This window comes from Rousettus aegyptiacus, unplaced genomic scaffold (genome assembly GCF_014176215.1).
Source record: "Rousettus aegyptiacus isolate mRouAeg1 unplaced genomic scaffold, mRouAeg1.p scaffold_m13_p_5, whole genome shotgun sequence".
Classification (NCBI taxonomy): Eukaryota; Metazoa; Chordata; class Mammalia; order Chiroptera; family Pteropodidae; genus Rousettus; species Rousettus aegyptiacus.
In genome coordinates, this window is record NW_023416308.1 from 88513188 (window position 1) to 88533920 (window position 20733).

The 20733-nt window shown below is 35.1% G+C and overlaps 1 protein-coding gene across 1 annotated transcript in view; it reads right to left on the reverse strand.

The window, feature by feature from the left end:
* Positions 1-20733, reverse strand: part of PIK3C2A (phosphatidylinositol-4-phosphate 3-kinase catalytic subunit type 2 alpha) — an 86118-nt gene that overhangs the window by 54045 nt on the left and 11340 nt on the right. The window contains exon 2 of the mRNA XM_016139536.2: positions 10686-11826. Coding sequence (XP_015995022.2) covers positions 10686-11762 — 1077 coding nt within the window. The 5' untranslated portion in view covers positions 11763-11826. The remainder of the gene's footprint in view (positions 1-10685; positions 11827-20733) is intronic.

Below are 20733 nucleotides of genomic sequence, written 5' to 3' on the forward strand. Positions count from 1 at the left end.
TTGTTGAATGTTTTGCTCCCTCTAAAAACAAGTTAAAATTCACTTATATATAATCAATGAATCTGCCATAGCAATCATAAAACACTGAAAGAATGTAAGATACTATGTAGTTCCTTCGGTAACCTTCTAAATAGAACAGCAGTAATTTTCATTAATATTTGATCCATAAAATAATCTTTTTCTAATTTTTAGTATTATTAAAAACAATATCTAAACTATAATGAAATACCACCTCACATCCATTAGGATGGATACTACTGAAAAAAAGAAAGTCACAATGGTGTAGTAGGTAGGCATGCTCGTCTCCTCTCATACGACATCAAAATTACAACTAAACTACAGAACTACTATCATTGGAAGTCGCCTGAAGTCTGGCTGAACAGAAGTCCTACAAATGGGAACATACATAAGAAGCCACATAGAAACTGGCAGGGGCGGAGACGCAAAACAAGCTGGTCCTACAAACACATGCAGCGGTTGAGAATCAGGAGGGATGTCTTGGAAGCAGAGGTCCCCCTGAGGGAGCAAGGGGACCCAGCCTCACACTGCACTCCCCAGGTAAGGGTTCCAATGCCAGAAAGAGAAGTCCTCACAACCCTGTCTATGAAAACCAATGAAGATTAAGGCTGAGTAAGACAAGGGTAGCAGGAGTCTCAGACATTCCCCCTAAAAGGGCCATGCACAGACTTACTCACTGATGGACTCACTTGCTCTGAGCTCCAGTGCTAGAGCAGCTGGTCAAAAAGCCCCAGGGACATATGGGGAGGAAATGAATTGTCTGGCTTCAGGGCAAGGGCTGAAGGGGCAACTTTCCCCCAGACAGAAAAGCTAGCAAGTCCATTGTTCCTCTGTTGAGCCCTCCCTGCTCCCAGTGTGCAGATGCAGCAGCCACCATATCTGAATCTTCATCAACCTGGCTAACACTGGTCAGTCACCGTGCGTTGGTGATTCCCTGAAGCCCTGCCCACCCAACTTGTGGGCCCACCTCTAGTAGCTTTTTCATACAAATGGCCTCTCTTGGCTACTGCTGTAGACTTTTCTAAAATCTTTCAAAGGTTCACAAAACCCAAACAAACAGCATGCCCCATACCTCTTGCTGAGCTGCCCCAAGATCAGCACTAGCAGCAGCCAACCCAGTTCTGGGTTTGGCCTCTCAAAGCACTTCTAAACCCAGTACAGGTAGCAGCCGACTGCGGATTGCTTGGTGACTCCTGCCAAGTGGCCCTGGGCAGTGTGCAGGCTGCAGCTTAACTTGGTCTGTGGCAGGGGCCCTCCCAGGAGGCTCTGGGCCAGCTAATACTTGAACCTGAACTGGAGTACCAGCCTGAGCTGCATCTGAGGACAACACACCCAAAGGTAAGACTAGTCAGGCACCCAGCCCTTCTAAAGTGAAACCTGCTCCATATGGTCAGCCCCTCATTGACCAGTCCTCACAATCAATTGACCCAAGGGTCAATCCCTCCCACTGATAGAAAAACAGTAACTAAGGCTCAACTACTACAGTACAACAGGAGGGCATAAACAACCCATAAAAAGGATACACACAGAGTACCTTGCTCAGGTGACCAGGGAAGATTTTGCCAGTGGGCACCACCGAACACCTGCTACATAATGCCACTCTACTAAAACTGGGAGACTTAGGAACCCTGCCTAATACATAGAAACAAAAACCAGGAGGTAGCCAAAATGGGGAGATAAACATGTTCCAAATGAAAGAAAAGAACAAAAGCTCTAGAAAAAGAACTAAACAAAATGGAGATAAGCAATCTACCAGATGCAGAGTTCAAAACGCTGGTTATAAAGATGCTCAATAAACTTAAGGGAATAGTAGATGAATTCAATGAGAACTTTAACAAAGAGAAAACATAAAAATGGAGATAGAAAACATAACAAAGAACCATTCAGAAATGAAAATACATTAACTGAAATGAAGAATATCTTAGAGATAATTAACGGTAGATTAGATGAAGCAGAGTACTAAATCAGTGATTTAGAAAATAAGACAGCAGAAAAAACCCAATCAGAATATCAACAAGAACAAAGAATCCAAAAACAATGAGGATAGTTTAAGGGGCCTCTGAGACAACATCAAGCATATCAACATTTGCATCATAGGAGTACCAGAAGAAGAAAGAGAACAAGGAATTGAAAACTTACTAGAAGAAATAATGATGAAAAACTTCCCTAACCTGGCGAAGGAAACAGACAGACATACAAACCCAGGAAGCAGAGAGTCCCAAACAAGATGAAGCCAAAGAGGCCTATACTAAGACACAAAGACAAAGAAAGAATCTTAAAAGTAGCAAGGAAAAGCAGTTAGTTACCTAGAGAGAGCTCCCATAAGATTGTCAGCTGACCTCTCAACAGAAACTTTGCAGGTCAGAAGGGATTGGCATGAAATATTCAAAGTGATGAAAATTAAGGATCTACAACCAAGATTACTCTACCCAGCAAAGCTATCATTTAGAACCATATAGATAAAGAGCTTCCCAGACATAAAAAGCTAAAGGAGTTCATCAACACCAAACCAGTATTACAAAAAATATTTGAAGGATTGCTTTAAGAAGGGGGAAAAAAGATTAAAAATATGAATAAAATGACAGTAACAACATATCTATCAAAAAGTACATCAAATAAAAACAGATTAAATAATCCAATCAAGAGGGAGACTGAATGGATAAAACATCACTCTTATATATGCTGCCTACAAGAGACTCGCTTCAGATCAAAAGACACACAGAGACTGAAAGTAGAGCAATGGAAAAAGATATTTCATGAAAATGGAAATGGAAAAAAAAATCTGGGGTGGCAATCCTTATATCAGATTAAAAAAAAAAAAAAGACTTTAAACAAAGTCTGTAACAAGAGACAAAGGACATGGTAAAATTTATCCAAAGAAACCCCAACTACTACTTTGAAGGGACAGGTGTATCCATGTTTATTGCAGCATTATTTACAATAGCCATGACATGGAGGCAACCTGGGTGTCCATGAATATTTATTAATGAATGAATAAAGAGGTGGTACATATATATATATACAATGAAATATTACTGAGCCAATAAACAAATAAACAAAACCTTGCCATCTGCAACAACGTGGATAGACTGAGAATATTGTGCTGAGTGGAGTCAGACACAGAGACAAATACCATATGATTTCACTTATATATGGAATCTAAAGAACAAAATAAGCAAACAGACAAAAGATAAACAAACTTATAGATACAGAGAACATCTTGAGGATTGCCAGATGGGAAGTGGGTAGCGGTGAATAGGTGAAAAAGGGGAAGGGATTAAGAAGTACAAATTGGTAGTTACAAAATAGTCATGGGGTGTCAAGTAGAGCATAAGGAATACAGGCAGTAATACTGTAATAACTATATATGGTGTCAGATGGGTACTGGAATTTGTTGGGGTGTTCACTTCGTAAGTTTTATAAATGTCCAATCACTATGTCGTACACACCTGAAACTAATATAATATTGTATTCCAACTATAATTGAAAAATTTTAAATTATTTTTAAAATAAAAGTCAAAAAATAAATAAAACAGCAATAATCTATATTTACTGAGAGAATGATTATAAGAAATTAGATCAGGTGATTATAGAGGGTGACAAATCCCAAGATCTGCAATTGGCAACCTGGATACCCAAGAGACTCAATGATGTAGTTCCAGTCCAAATCCATTAGGCTCAAAACCCAGAAAAAGGCGATGTTCCGGTTTGAGTCTGAAGGCAAGAAAACCCCATGTTCCAGCTCATAAGCATTCAGGCAGGAGGAGTTTCCTCTTAACGACAGCAAGTCAGCCTTTTTATTCTATTCAGGCCTTCAACTGATTGGACAAGGCCCAACCATAGTAGCAAGGGCAATCTGCCTTTGCTTAGTCTACTAATTTATATGTTAATCTCATCCAGAAACACCCTTAGGCACACCCAGAATGATGTTTTACCAAATGTCTGAGCACCCAGTCAAGTCAACACATAAAATTAACCACCATAGAATCTCAACCATAAAGAGCCAAGGAGCCACATTTAGAGTCTAGACCAGTGGCTTTCAAATTCTGCATGTTGAAGCCTCAAGAATAAAGCATTGAACAGAGAGAACAGGTAAGAGATATTGAATGCAACCAAGGACAAAACTTTGAAAAGGAGTCAAAGATCACAGGAGGAAAACTAGGAAGTAGATTTAACTAGTGCAATAGAAGAGAAGTTTCAAAAAAAGGAGATAGTCAATTGTTGCAACTGAAGCAAAGAGGCTAGACAGTAAATACGATCACTAGATTGGCACTTAGTATTCACATTACCAGAAATACATTTCTGCAGTATGACGGGAAAAGTAGAGGACGGTGAAAGACTAGAAAGGCAGTAATGGTCAAAAATACTTTGGGGCGACTGGAACAAGAAGAGGTAAAAGAATAATGGTAGAAAATACTTTGCAAAGACAGGAAAAAGATGTGAAAGAATTAAGTTTTGGGAAAAAGAAAAAATATCTCTTTCCTCAAGCCAAAAAGGGCAAATCTGAGGTAGGCAAGTGCATACAAAGAGTGGCCTCAACCAAAAAAAAAAAAAAAAAGGTAGTGAGGTCATCTACTGGAGAGGTGGAAAAGGGTAGATAAGCATTTAAGGAAAGCAGTGAAGGTCTTAAATAATTCACAAAAACTTAATCAAGAGCAGTTGTAAGAATATGGGAAAGCTATATGCCTACACAAGTTCAAAGTTCATGCCATACTACCCCAGAAATTACATAAAACAAAACACGAAGTTTTCAATAAATATGCTTTAAGCATTACACACACACACACACACACACACACACACACACGCACACACACACATTACTATTCGGAACAAAGTTCGTTACTTCCTTATTTGAAATTTATAAAAATTTTACAAAGACTTCAGTAAACTATTTAAATAATGTACTACATTCAGATAGACAATGAAAAATTCATTTTGTCCAAGTTTCCCTCTTCTTTAAAGTGACAGTAGACATTCTGTCAACGAGGACATAAATGTTTTTGTCAATACAATTAAATTTTAGAAAGTAAATATACACAGACTTTGCAAAACTATGTCTATGAAAATAATTTTATTCATTACTAAAACCTCTAAAATCTGCTCAATATAGCAAAATAGATAGCTAGTAACTAAAAGTCTGATTTAAACTTAAGTTGCCAGAAGACACAGTTTTAAGTAGTATGTCTTTTCCTGGTTTTGTTCACAAAACATTTGAACTAAAGTATTTAGATTATTATTAACAAAACAAAAGGCACTAGAAGGAAACAGGAAGTAAGCTTGCTGAGTGAGAAGAAAAATACCCTTCGGAATTGTTACCACAAAGCATGAAATTCTTACAGGAAATGAATACTTAAGTATATAAAGTAATTTTAAAAAACAGACATTGCAATCTTATCCCTATCCCCCTCCCCAACAAAATAAATAAATCTGAGGGAAAGTTTTAAAATAGAGATGAATGGCACGTGAAAAATTAAAAGCTCCATCCAATGTTTGTGCCACGGTCTTCCAATACCACTAGTGTTCTGTTTACTCTTCCTTTTGGCCTAAATGAAACCAAATTTTATCTTCTTGTACACAAAGAAAATGATGAAATCTTAGTGTTAATAAAAGGGCTTAGAAATTTTCTCTGAATATAAAAATCTTTTAACAGCATTTGTAACAGGTGCACACCAAACCTCTGACTAAAGACCATTAATAATATACTGACAGCTCGAAAGGAATCGCTATTAAAAGGCTATTTTAATAATTATCTTGATTGACATTTTAATACCTGCCTTCTTAAATTTCCTTCTCTACTGGTCCTTGTTCTACTTTCTGGAACAATGGATTTTAAAATTAAGTTACTAAATTGACTTCTCAATTCAGAGAGAAATATATAATAAACAAATAGAATTTGCTTTATTTTATGTTTTCAACAAAATATATTTTAACTTTCAGCACTTGCTACCACTTGGTGCTATTAAAATCTAGCACAAAGTGCTACTTACTACAGCACAAAGTAACATACTTAATATATTTAATATATCAAAATATTTAGTACATCATTACTTCATTTTTTTAAAATAAGAATACTGTGATATTCAGGTATTCTACTCCCTGAACTGGTTTGAGAAACTATGTTCAAAATATAAAACTTTAAAAAAAAAAGTCAACTTCCTCTTTTACATGGCAACTTTCCAAACTTTAAATATTATTCCTAAAAGGGATGTAAGAAACCATCTAGTCTAACCAACTGTATTTCACAGATGAAGAAACTCTCCAGAGAGTGACGTATCTCTGATTCATATTCTTTTCTTCACGCAAAATATTTTCAATCTTTTCAACATTTCTTTGTATGACACAGCTTCTAGGTTCTGAGCACTGTAGTCTTTTCAAGACTCTTGCTTACTATTGGTGCCTCTTAGAATGTGGTGCTCAAAAATAATTATTAATGGGGTTTTACTAGGGCAGGGTGTAATGAAATGATTAACTATATATCTCTCCAGCATGTTGCAGTAAGACTCCTTTAAAATTGCACAGGTAGCCTAAGCCATCTCAAATTCTAACATTGTGCCATTTAGTAAAGCTGGTGATGTAATACACGGTAGTAATCTAGCTCCAATCTCTAATCAGCTGATCAAGCTATGTTGTTTTTGTTTATTTGGCTTTGACTCACGTCTCTCATAACCAAATTGCTTTCTCTTTGATCCTTCCCCAACAACGTTAATTAAATCCAAGAACATGTTTCTGTTAAAACTGATCTTGCCGAGAAGCCCAACTAATTCCTAGAGTCCGAGCAACTAGCAGTTCTCTGTAACTCCCGTGTGATCTGATTTCCCAGATCTTAGTAGAAAATTTCTATCTGTAGGAGACTACTTGTCCTCACTAGTCCTATAAGATGCTTTCTGAAGGCATCCAAATAAGGAAAATATCAAGATGGTACTGTGACAAATATTTAGAATGAGTAGGAAAAGATGTATGCAAGGAGACAACTAAAGGGGGTGTACATGGGTATCAAAGCCCTGCCCCACCAAAGGAAATGGTGGAGAAAACATGAGTTGAGCCAGAAGTCTAAACTAAGAGGGCAGCAAGGAAAGGAAGTAAAGTCTTGCAGCAAAAGCATTAGCAGCAACCTATGCTAGAATTAAATTTTAAAAGCAAAGAAACTGTACCCAGGGTACTATATTTTTGTTTTGCTGATGCAGGTAGGCTGCATCAGATTCACTTACAGATATTTTTGAAAAAGCAGTTATCTTTCCCCTTAGATTCCACCCCACTTGCATCCCCAAACACACATAAGATCAGGATTGAGGCAGCCTAAACTCCTCTGCAGGACACTGTGGCATACACTGAGTTTGAGAGGCTGATTATTTGCCCCATGTATCAATTATCTCCTGGTAACAGGTAACTTATTACTTCCCAAATAGCATGTTCTATCTACTAGTTTTAAAAAATGAGAGGAGAGGGGGAGAATTTTAAAAGTAGCATGGATTTGCATGTTAACTTTTCTTCTTACAAATAGTTCTGTGGCCCTCTTCTTAACCTCTAACTTATTATTATGGAAACTTTCAGACATGCAAAAGCAGAGAGACCAATATAATGAACACTCATGTATCCATCAACAGCTTCAACAATTACCAACACATGGCCAATCTTGTTTCATCTATAAGGACCCTTCCTCAGCTCCTTATTTTTCATTAAAGCTATACTTTTTCCATTTCATGTATAAATTCTTCCATATACATCTCTAAAATCTAAGAGCTCATTTTACTAAATATAGTACCATTATAACATGAAAAAATTCATATCTTAATTTCTTTACATCTCAGTTTCCTCAACTGTACAATAGGTATGAGTTGCTCTGGCCTCACAAGATTCTTAGGAATTCTGTCCCAGTAACTATTTAAAAAGTTTAGTTCGAACATCTATAGCATAGATAAAAAGCATGTAGCTCTTAGGTTCTGAGTTCCAATCTTGAATCAGAATCGCTGGACAGTAAATAATTTTAGTTGACCCAAAAACCTCGACTTGTTTAAGATGATAACTGCAGTTCACTTGGAATGGTCATTTCAGTTCACCTGGAATAATATGTTTTCCTTAATGAATAAATGACTTTCCAACGCTGGGAGGGTTAGAATTTAAGATACAGAGATAATGAAGTCATTTGAAAATATTTTATTAATCTATATAATCTATGTATTGTGGCTGCTATGCACGTATTTTAGAAGGGAATGCATACAGAGGCATAATGCAAGGATTATCTGCAAGTAACCTCTGGGTTGCCTGCACAATCAGAGGCTCTGCCTTCTACCAACGAGAAGGCTAAGCCTACACTCAGCAATTTACAGGACCATGGGCCTCCTTTTCTCTAATAGCAAACTGTAACTTTACAGGTCTCGAGCTCTCCAGCTTCTAAGCAGCTGCTCTTCCTAAACGACTCCTGTAAACAGCTAATATCTCTAATGCAGACTTATGGGTTAAGCACATGCCCGCATGCTATATGCTTAACCCATAAAAAGGAGACCCACATTTGGAGAACGATCTCTATAGAAACATTGACCCATATATGGATCCAGCAGTGACCTGATTTCAGTAGAATAGGAGGATCAGGGGCATCGTGCCTTCCTTATTTAGTTATTTTTTTTTTAATTAATTGAGGTAAAATTCACAGAGCATAAAATCTATCATTTTAACCATTTAAAAATGTACAATTCATTGTGTTCAGTACATTCAGGATGTTTGTGGCCATTACTTGTGGTTCTAACTATGATTAAAACACTTAAATGTTCTAATTCAAGAACATTTCCATCACTGTCCCCCCCAAAAAACTGCTCTACCCATTAAGCAATCATTCCCCATTTTTCCTTATCTCGCTCCCTACCTCCCAGTAAACACTAATTTGCTTTCTTTGGATTTTCCTATTTTAGATATATCACATAAACTGAATTAAACAATACATGGTCTTTTTTGTGTCTCACTCACTTATGTTTCAAGGTCATTCATGTTGAGCATGTATCAGGACTTCATTCCTTTTTATGGGTAAATAATATTCCATTGAATGAACACACCGCTTTTGTTGACCATTCATCACTTGATCGACATTTGAGTTGTTTTCAGTTTTTAGCTATTATGAATAAAACTGCTACGAACAATGCTATTTTTAAAATGGACAAATGACTAAAATAGACATTTCTCCAAAAAAGATAAACACATGGCCAATAAGCATATGAAAAGATACTTAACATAATTAGTCATCAGGGAAATGCAAATCAAAACCAAAATGAGATACCACTTCACATCCATTAGGATGGCTATAATCCAAAAAAATAGAAAATAACAAGTGTTGCCAAGTGTATAGAGAAACTGGAACTCTCATACAGTGCTGGTGAGAACGTAAAATGGAATAGCTGCTATGGAAAACAGTTTGGTGGCTCCTCAAAACATTAAACAAGAATTATCAGCAATTCCAATCCCAGGTATATTCTCTTCCCACTTTTTTTTTTTAAATGATTCCTGGCTTAAAGTTTCCCTTTCTCCCTTGAAATGACTGTAATTTTGTAAAAACAAAACCAAAACCCATGACAACATGAACTATTAAAATAATCTTACATATGATTCAATTTAAAATATGTAATTAACTTGTGATTTAATTGAAAGGTGTTCAGAGATTGTTACTAAATTTGTAAATAGTACTGAAAAGCTTAAGAAAACTTAATAACATGTGTTTCTTGGTATGAGCTGTAGTCAAAACATATTTGGAAACCATTACACTGGTTAAGATTTTTCTGGATTCTGATTGTGTCATCCAAAATATCCTTATCATTTCTTTGAAACCTTAATACTTGGCTTCTTTCTCCCCCAGACGAAATGGCTTTTTAAAGTCAACAATTCAACATAAACTCATCCAAATTATTCAAAATTCACTTTTTTCATAAATGCTCTTTGATGCTCGATGCCTAAAGGTAACCTAGGTGCTGAATGATATAATTCACATCAAGGTGAAAATGAACCTTAACATTCCCAGGATCCACAGAGATTCTAAGAGCAAAACACAAATGTGCAGTTAGGTATACTATATTTGGAAAGGCAAAGTCTAAATCCTGCTGTCTCTCTTTTGAGAGAAGACATCCTGTCCCACATACCCTTAACTAATTTTTCCAGATAGTAAGATATATGAACTCAGCAACTATACCATATAAACTATAGTTCCATTCTTCACTTTTATCAATATAGGTGTTAGAATCCTTTAAATGGCTTTTCTCCTGTCTCCCTGGAGTTATTCTCCCTTTCATGCATTCATGGTTAAAAACAAAACAATATACTGAGATTATCTATAATGAGGTTAAAAATCACAATTTCTTATTTACCTTGAAAAATAAAAGATAAGGAGGAAAAAGTAGGACTATATATAATGGGAAGACATGGAGACAGATAAAAATTACCTTAAATGCCTATCGGTAATAGCCTGATCCTTAATTAGTGATTTTTAAAATTTATAATCCTAGAAAAGATAATAGCATACGATTTTTCAATTAGCCCAAACACATTTAATCCTTTAACACACAATCTGTTACAGTACACTTAAGAACAAAGACAACAAGATTTAAAATGAAAAATATTTTTGACCTAATAAATTATGCACACATGTATGAATTCTGTGTTTCAGAAGTCAGAAAAGGCTGTACCTGAGATATTTGGCCCTGGACTTTTGTAAGTTGAGTTGTTCGAATATTTAAAGACTGGCTTCTTGTTACCACTGCCCCAGAGAGAGATTTTCCATTCACCTTCCTTTCAAGGTGACAACTTGCTGGTGATCTCTCTTCAAGAAGAACAGCATCCCAAGGATCCTCTGCTAGCAAACCTGGAACATTTTTTTCTTCTTCATGGTCTAATACCTCCACATTATCCACTTTAGGCTTACTTAGAGGATCCAAGTCTAACCAGTCAAATTTACTAATATCTTCAGACTTTGGAGATACCTGTAGGCTGCTGATTGTAGTTTTTGAATTTGTTATCTCTAAATCAGTCCTTGCTTTTCCATTTTTTAAAAACTCTGATGTACTAGCTATTTTGTCAAACAGCTTTGCCATGTCAGGACTGACAACTGGATGATAGATAGGTAAGCTTCCTTGTGGATGAAAGGATGTGTTAGGTGTCAAAGGATATGAAAAATATGGAGACTGTCCTGGAAGACTTAAATATATCGGTTCTGTGGATGGAAAAGTAGGCATTCTTGGATTAAAGCCATTTTGGAATGTAGTCTGTTTACTGCTGTAAGTTGACTGATAAATAGAAGGTAAAGTATAAGCCGAAGGCCCAGATAAACCAGTTGGCCACTGTCCCCTCTGAACAGTAGCAGGTCTAAGATAAAGCTGTGCTGAAAATGAAGGGCTCAGGGCAGGAGTAACTGGCAATACAGGTGTTTTCCTTGTCTCAAAACTGTCATCTAGCAATAGTTTCTCCAGTTCAGCTTGGGTGAGCTTTTCTACATCAATGTCTACTGCTCTTTTTTGGGTATCTGATTCAGGAAAGACCATGAGATCATAATCTTGTTTGTTATAAACTTGTGCTTTTTGTCTGGTGCTGCCTGACAATTCAAAGCCTCTCTGATTAATAGTCACTCGCCTATCTTTTTGCAGTTTTGCTAAAGCCTCTGCTTCCATCTGTAATGCTTCTTCTTTGTCCACATCTTTTGGTCTTGGTGGTTCCAGATGTGAAGACGAACATTGCTTAAATCCACTGTTGCTGGATATCTGAGCCATGTCCACTTAAAGACCAACCTTCCTTTAATTTATTTTTTCCTTGTAGCTCCCCAAATAGCAAGACCTATACACAAAAATAAACAACATTCAATTAGATTTTTTAAATACAAATTAATTTTGTTTCATTAATTTAGTTAGGACTTAAAGCCACTTGCAAATGTACTACCAAATAAAATAAAATGAACAGGTGGGTGAAATCTGGGGGAGAGGAACATTTTAAATTATCTTATATACTCACTGTTGGGTTAAGAAAAACGTTTAGATATACGTTACTTTACCCTATTCCCTGACCTAAGAGGAAAGCTAGACGATGAACTCAACAAGCTTTCACTTCAGCTGTCACAATGGTAACTGTTAATCACTGGCACTTCTGGCAGAATTCTTGGCATGAAATGGCTTACATGCTGGTCACTTATTTGTTAGAGTTTGGACAGTTTACTGTTATGCAAATAGCAAGTCAAAAAGGTTTAATCTTTTGCTATTTGTTAAACTGCTCAGAAGCCAATTAGCAATAAAAGTGCTCAAAGCCCAATCAATCAAAATACCATGTGAAAAATTGATTGAATTTGCCATAGTTTTGGTCACACTTCTGATTATTTTCAGTTAAACCAATAGTTACAATACAAAAATTTCTCCTTTTCAAATTGCTAAAATATTTATTCATTGACTAGAAGGTAGTTTATTAAACTTTCTAACAGACCAGTTTTAAGAAATTTATACTTTTCTATCTAAGAGAAACAATTCAGATCAAGATTACCATGTGAAACAATATGACCAATTAAAACATTAGATATCCACTGTGTGGCAGAGGGCACATTCCCTGCTTCTAATCAATATGAATTAAATGTGGGTTCTGGAGTCACACCACCTTGATTTATGAAGCTGTAAGAATTTGAGAAAGGGAACACTTATCCATGTGCCTCAGATTCCTAACCTCCGAAATGAAAGTATCTCAAATTACAAGGATTAAATGAAACAATGCAACTAAAAGTGCTTATCATTAGCCTTGAGTATAAGCACTAAATAAATGGCACCTATTATTATTGAGCTAATGTGGTTTGAGATACACCTAGTTTGAAAACTTAGAAAGCAAGAGTGCTCCTGTTTACATCCTTTTTCTAGCAATAGTGCTTGTCAATGGTATATGCTCAAAAATATTTAATGAAAGGACACAGAGAAAACCCAAAGTAACTTCGAATTAATATAACACAAATGAAAATCCTAAATGTTTACATAATACTAAATGAAAAAATCATGCGATGAATACATGAAGAAAAAGGTATTCAGGGAACATCCTTTCCAATTCTTTTATACAACTACAGCAGAATTTGAGGCATTTCACTGAAAAGCTAGTCCAAATTTTTCCCTTCAGTGGTAGACCACAAAACTAGGCATTTAAAATCTGTACACTCCATTGTATGTAAACATTTTATCAAAAGAAAAAACTGTACACAAATATTGATTCTTGCTAAATACATACAAACTTAGAGGGAAGGACTGCTGACTATAATTTACTTTGAAATGTATCAAAAAATAAGAGGAATTGATAGAGGGATGATAGATGGATAAAGATGAGATAAGGCAAGTATAGGAAAAAGTTAACAGTAGAATCTAGGTGGTAGGTATATGGATATTCACTTTGACATTCTTTCAACTTGGCTACATGACTGAAAATTTTCACAATAAAATGCTGTGGGCAGGTAGGGATAGGCAAAAATTCCTCCCATTAGAGTATATACCCTCCTTTGTAATGTGACTTTGCTGCTCCTCCCATAAAGAGGTGGGGTCTATTTCTTGACTTCATCTGAGTTGCCCCTGTGGCTTGCTTTGACCAAAAAAAATATGAAAGAAGTGACACTGGGATAGGTCATAAAAGGCCAGACTGTTTCAGCTCTTCTTTTCTTGAGTACAGACACCGCCATGTGAATGCTCACAGAGGATGAGAGCATACAAGGAGAGAGAAGCCCAGGCAACAGCCAGCACCAACCACCAAACATGAGTGAAACCACCATCTTAAGACCATCCATTCATAGTCCAGATGACCACAGCCACATGAGTGACCCAAGGCAAGACCAGCCTGAGTTCAAGCAAAACTGCTAACCCACAAAATCATTTTGGAATAGTTTGTTACACAGCAATAGAAAACTGATAAACCTTTTCTTTTTTTAGAACACAACACTGAAGCTACTTATCTACTTAACAGTAAACTTCTGTTTCAACAATCACAGCCACCACAACCACCTTCCTTTAGTTGTCCTCAGAGAGTGGAACAGTTCCCTTTTCCTTTCTGAGTCTGGCCCCTCAATTTACATTCTTAATCCCATTGAATTCTCCTACTTCTTTATAGTGATTCCCTCCTTTGCATTAATTCCTTTTTTACTTGCTTTTCTGCTCCTCTGACATAAAAATGCTCAAGTTTTTCTCCATACTGAGGGGCAAAATTTCTCAATAGTCTCCCTTAGACTCTAGTAGCCTCCATTTTAATTCTTTCACTGCCAAACTTCTCAAATGAGTGACCTACAAAGTCCTTTCTTTATTCATTCTGCCTTGGGAAAAAATCTTCTTGTCCTTCACAGCCCAATTCAAATATAGCCTCCTGTTCTTAAAGTACTTTCTATCAGAACTCATCTTTTTTAACTAAAAATTTTTATATTGTGTAGTCTTTATGCTGTTTTTGCCTGCCCAGCATCCTTCCTTCTGGTAGTAGTATCTACAACTTCCTTTTTGGAAACTACTTATCTCTCTTTTATTCCACCTAGTTTGAATAAGGCTGGATGGACCAGACTATCCTTACTCCAACTCTCCTCTCCTCCACAGGATCCAGTCTGGCCAATCAGAGTTAACCCCAGCACTTCTGAAACTAATTGGAAAGAAAGCTTATCATAGAGGTTGCTAGTCTGATAGGATGTTAGCCTGAAACTGCTGTGGCTGTCTTTGCTACCACTTGAGGAGATGCTACCTGAGAATGTATCCAACCCAAAGGAGAGTAAAGCTTAAGTTAAATGAAATGAGACAGATTCTGGATATTACATTAAGCATCTGGATCCAATCCATGTTCAGAGCCAGTCTTTTCATTTATGTATTCCCATAAACACATCTCTTTGTTTTAAGTTGGTTTACAATTACTTTCTTTCATAATAACCAAAAATATCTTTACTAACATAGAATCTGTAACCTGTATGTCTACCTAACAGACTAAACTAAGCTTCTGAAGTGCAGAGGCCTACTTTGTTCAAGTCTTTCTTCCCTACAACATCTAAAATTACCTTGTTTTAAAAGTATAGAACTTAATTTAACGAACAAACACGTGTTTTAACAGGATAGAATGAGGTCTAACAGTCCTGAAGAAGGGATTTCAGGTTGCATAATATCAATGTACGGTGAGAGAGATGAGTCAAGTGCAATTGCCTGTTACTGAATACCATAATACACTAGCAATTTTTCACAAAATCAGATGAATTAAAACAATACAACATTTTACAAAGAGATAAAGATTCTGAACTGTAATTCATCTTCCACAAGCATAATATCAATTTGTTATAAATATTTTTCTGCCTACCCTATTTGGTAATGATATGACATTGTTCTGAAAGGGGGATATGGATTTTTTTTAATGAGCTTATTCATTGGAGAACACACTTATCCCAAATTAATGTTACCTCTCATTTACTGACAAAGGTATAAAATTGTTTGAAATATATTTTAACCATGAATGTGGTATTTTTTTCATATTATCACTTCATTTGCTTGCTGTGTCCCAAAGCAATATGTACATGTTAAATTCAACTCTTAAGTAGTCAATAATAGTGAGCTGTGTGTTAGCAGCTTAATTACCAAACTTCGGTTTTCCAAAAGATTAACATGCACGTATACTCAAGTGGTAATAAAGGATTTAAAAGGTTGTCCAAAAGTAACCCTGTGCTTCAGCTATTTTTCTGAGGCTGCTGTACTGACATGCTCCATTAAATTTTAAAAATAAAACTTCATTTGATGACAAACATTTAGCAGGAAATAATTTCCTACATGCTAATTCAAAATGAAAACTCCAATGCTAATGTTCTCCTAACCCAAGCTGGGAAAGACAATAGAACTAGTTTTGGAATGATGATTGCTTACCATCTGCCAAAACTTTCCTAACATAAAGTAATCCAGTGTTCACAAGGCCTTAGCTACTTAAAAATTCTTCAAAAGAGTGGCAATTAAACTATTCAGTCAAACTTTTGGATACCATTTGCAGACCCAAAAGAATTAATTTAAAAGATTTTGGCTTCTTCCCTGTAGACATTCATTTACAATTTAAATTTAAATCTCAGGAGAAAAAAAAGTAACCCCTGCTACCCACGTAAATGCTTTCTGATCTTAAAATTCAAGATACCTAAGAAAATGGAGAAACAATTATTTGAGTTCAACAATACAAATATTTCTCCTCTAAAGTAAAAATGAATCTCAGAGAAAAATAAATTATTGTACCTCCTTGGAAATGAATATTATGCTACCATTAAGAATATGAAGACTATAATAACCACAGAAAGTATTTGTTAAAATTGTAGCAAATTCACCACATGCCAAACATTACTTTAAGTACTATATTAACTTTAAGCACTATATTAATTTAATCCTCACAATCCTTCTGTTAAGTAGCTACTATTATTATCCCATACAAATGAAGAAATTTAAGCACACATTATATAATCTGCCCAAGCTTATAGCAGCTAGCAAGTGGCAAAATTAGGACTCAAATCAAGGCAGTTTAACGTATATTTTTACGTTAACAATTATCTGGAATCATTAAGTTTCTAAGCATACCTTATCCGTTACCAATCCCAACTTTCTTCCTCAATTCTAGGGTTATTTCTGTCTGCACTAATGAATTTTATTGTTTTAATTCTAGAACACAGTAGTTAATACTTGTTATTTAGTTATGTCATGCACTAATTTATCTGTTAATTTTTTATCACTAAATGACTAGCAAATTTATAATTTCATTGAGGGCATGAATTCTTGTTTTATTCATCCTGTACTTCAAACTTATTGTATAGTTACTGAATGCATGCATCAATGACTAGAGAACTTTAAGATCCATTCCTTTAACAAAGAGAAGTTCGAATGCCAAAACAAAACAAACTCAAAAAGCTCATTTATTAATAAGTCAACTAAAATTTAAAAATCATGTGGATTAATTTAGAATAAACAAGTAGTGGGAAAAAAGATTATGTTGAAAACTGGGAGAAAGATGCAACAGAAAAGTTAAAATAGAGAGTGGGGGGCTCCATCTGTGCTCCATCTAACAGACAAGATGATATTCTCTATTGATTCATGGAGAGAAAAAACTCATCTGACAAAAGAAACACCAAGTACTTTGGTGTTAGGCACTATACAAATTTGTCAACAAAACAAGAGAGAAGACAGTCCAGGTGCTAGGTGAGATTGGGTTAGAGCAGCACCGTTCAATAGAAATAGAATGCAAGCCACATATGAAATTTTAAAGTTTTTATAGCTATATTAATGAAAAAAAACCAGATGAAATTAATTTTAATATACTTTATTTAATCCAACATATTCAAAATATTATTTTGACAGGTAATTGATATTTTAAAAATGAATGGGTTATTTTACGGTTTCTTTTTTTAAACTAAGTCTTCAAAATTTGGTACATATTTGACACTTATCATATTTCAACTCAAGACTAGCCACATTTCAAGTGCTCCACAGCCAAAGATGACTGGCGGACAACACACGGTAAGAATTTATGAGGAAAGGAATGAAAAACACAGCAAAAAAGCATCATTACTTTCTGGATGGTAAGGGAAAATTTATCTTTCTAAAAGTCACCCATTCCTTCAGGCCAATAAAAGTATCTCAAACACCTATTAGTTGGGAGTGGCTCCATAGCATAGTGGTTAGCACATCTGCTTTACACCCAGAAGGTCCAGGCCCCAGGTGCAATGAATGTCCCCCACTGCCCCCCCCCCCGCCCTGCCCCGCTTGTGACGGGCACTCCTAGTAGGCCAGGGGCACCCCACGAATACGTGGGAGGAGATGCCCCACCTTCAGAGATTCAGTTCTTAAGGGAAGACAGCAACACCCGTAGGTCAGGGGTGGAAGCAGGGGTGCGGGTGGATTAAAGAGAGAGCAAAAAATATCTATTAGTTATTTTTCAGAAGAAAATTTTACTTTTTTAAGTCCTATAGATACCACGTAGCTTTTAAGGCCTGTCTTTCATCTTTTTAAAGTATATAATTTCCAAATAATCTCCATTAGGAAATTGTTAACATTTCATAGAGAAATGTGTTTACAATTGGCCAAAAGAGATAAATTACAAAAAGTTTAAACATTTAAATGTTTTAAAAAACTTCATTGAAAAAAGAGTTCCTTCGCAATCTCAGCATAAAGAAGGCTGCCCTAATATGATTCAAAACCCAGAAGCCATGAGAGAATATTCAGGTACATAAACATTAAAAACAAACAAACAAATCAAAAAAAAATCCTTTTATTTGGCCAATAAGAACTTAATGAATTTATCCATTTCTTCCATAAATATTTAGTGGTTTGATAACTATGCACCAGGCACTGTTCTAGGTGCTGAAAGGTAAAATAACAATAATTTAATCACTAAAAAATGCCAGTAAAAAAATAAACTGGGAAAAAATATTTGCTACTCATATCACAGAGAAAGAGCTAATTTTACTAATACATAACAGGGAGCTCATAAAGAAAAATGATCATATGGAAAAAGGAATCAAGGGTCTGAATAAGCAGTTCAAAAAAAAGTAAAGATGTCTACCCTTATTCACATTAAGGCAACAGCAATTTCAAAGTTACACTAAAGCTAACTGTATACTAAATTGAAGACAAACCCACAGAGAATGGGAAAAACACTCATCATACCAAAACTTTTTAAATATACAGAACAACAGATAAAGGAAATTTTATAGTAAATTTTAATGATTTTAGAAAAATGGAAAGGTTGAAAAAATAATGAATTAAGCAACCACATCATGAAATTAGAAAAATAACAGCAAAATAAAAGCAGAAGAAGGGAATAAAGACCATAGAGGAAATTAGTGCTACAGGAAATATACAACACAGAAGATCAACAAAGACAAAGGTTGGTTCTTTTGAAAACACTAGTAAGATATCTGATGATGCCGGTGAAGAAAAAAATAAGGCAGGAATAAACAACATCAATAATAAATAAAACAGTTTACAAAACGGTCACAGGGATGTAAAGTACAGAACAGGGAAGAAAGTTAATAATATTGTAATAACTATGTATGGTGCCAGGTAGGTAACTAGGTGACTTATTGGGGGGATCAATTCATAAATTATGTCTAACCACTATTCTGTACACCTGAAACTAATATAAACTATTGAATGTCAACTATAATTGAAAAAAATAAAAAAGGGACATCCAATAGATGCAGCAGACATTAGAAACATGAGGATATTATTAAGCTAAGCAAATAAAATTTAAAATGTGGACAAATTCCTAGAAGACAGTAACTTACTCAAATAGAAACATAAAGTTGAATAATCTTATAACTATTAAAGAAACTAAATTGGTAGTCAAAAATATTTCCCTCAAAGAAAACTGTAGGGTCGGATGGCTTCACTGGCTTCATATAGGGAAGAAACAAACAATACCAATCTTTCACAAACCCTTTCAAAGAACAGACAAGAAGGTAAGTTCAAGACAAGAAGGAATCTTTTATGAAACTACTATTACTTTGATAACAAGATCAGGCAAGGGTGAGAAAAGAAAATAAATCGATCTTACTCATGAATACAAATACAGAAAGTCCTAAACAAAACTCAGTTGTAAATACAAAATGCAGTTTTCCACATCAATAATTAAAGAATTAAAATAGAAAAAGCATATGTTCATCTCAATAGATATTCTTAGCCAACTATGAACAGAAGGGAAATTCCTTATCTGACCAAAGATAACAACAAATATCATACTTAATGGCAAAACCTGGAAAGCTCTCCCTTTGACCACGAACAAAAAACAGGATGTCCACCACCAGAAAGGTAACAAAAAGAAATAAAAAGTAGAATAGAAAAAAACAAAATTATTTACAGATTAAGTAAAAAATCCAAAGAATATGCAGATAATAGAATTACATGTCAGGGTTTATCAAGGTTGATAGATATATATAAAAATCAATTTCATTTTTATATACCTGCAACAAATCATCAGAAAAGCAAATTTCACCAAAGGTAATATTTACGATAACACATACATGACATCCACAAACTAATAATACATGTAAAAAAATGTTGTGGGGGAAATTACAAAACTTTACTGACAAACGCTAGGACTATGTGAATGTAAGGGGTATTTTTCTATACTAACAAGTTTGAAGACTTAATTTTATAAAGATGCCACTTCTGAAATAAATCTATAGGTTCAATGCAATCCCAGTTAAAATTCAAACGGACTTGTAAAATAAAATTTGACAAGGCCATTCTAAAATGTATAAGCCAAAATAGCAAAGACTTCTACTTCACACCTTAAGCAAAAAATCACTCAAGACAAACGAAATACTTAACTGAAAGAAAAAACTATAAAGTTTTTAGCATTGGAGAAGGGAAAATTTTCTTAAACACACAGAAACCATAACTTTAAGAGAAAAAGTTAATAAATGTGACTATAGTAAAATTCAGAACTTTTATTCAACAAAGACACCAAGAGAATGATAAAAACAAGCCACAGAAAGGAAGCTATTTTAAACAGATAACCAAAAGACTTAAATCCTGGATAAATCATAGGAGTTCTATGATGTAAAAAGGCAATTAATCTAAAAGAAAAAATGGGCAAAGACAAAAACTTCACAAAAGAGAAATCCAATGGCCAATAAACATGAAAAAAGAGTTCAATCTTATTAGCACTCAGGGAAATATTAGCCATCAGTAATGCGTATTAAAACCAAAGTGAGACACCACTACACATATGACACTGGGAAAAAAA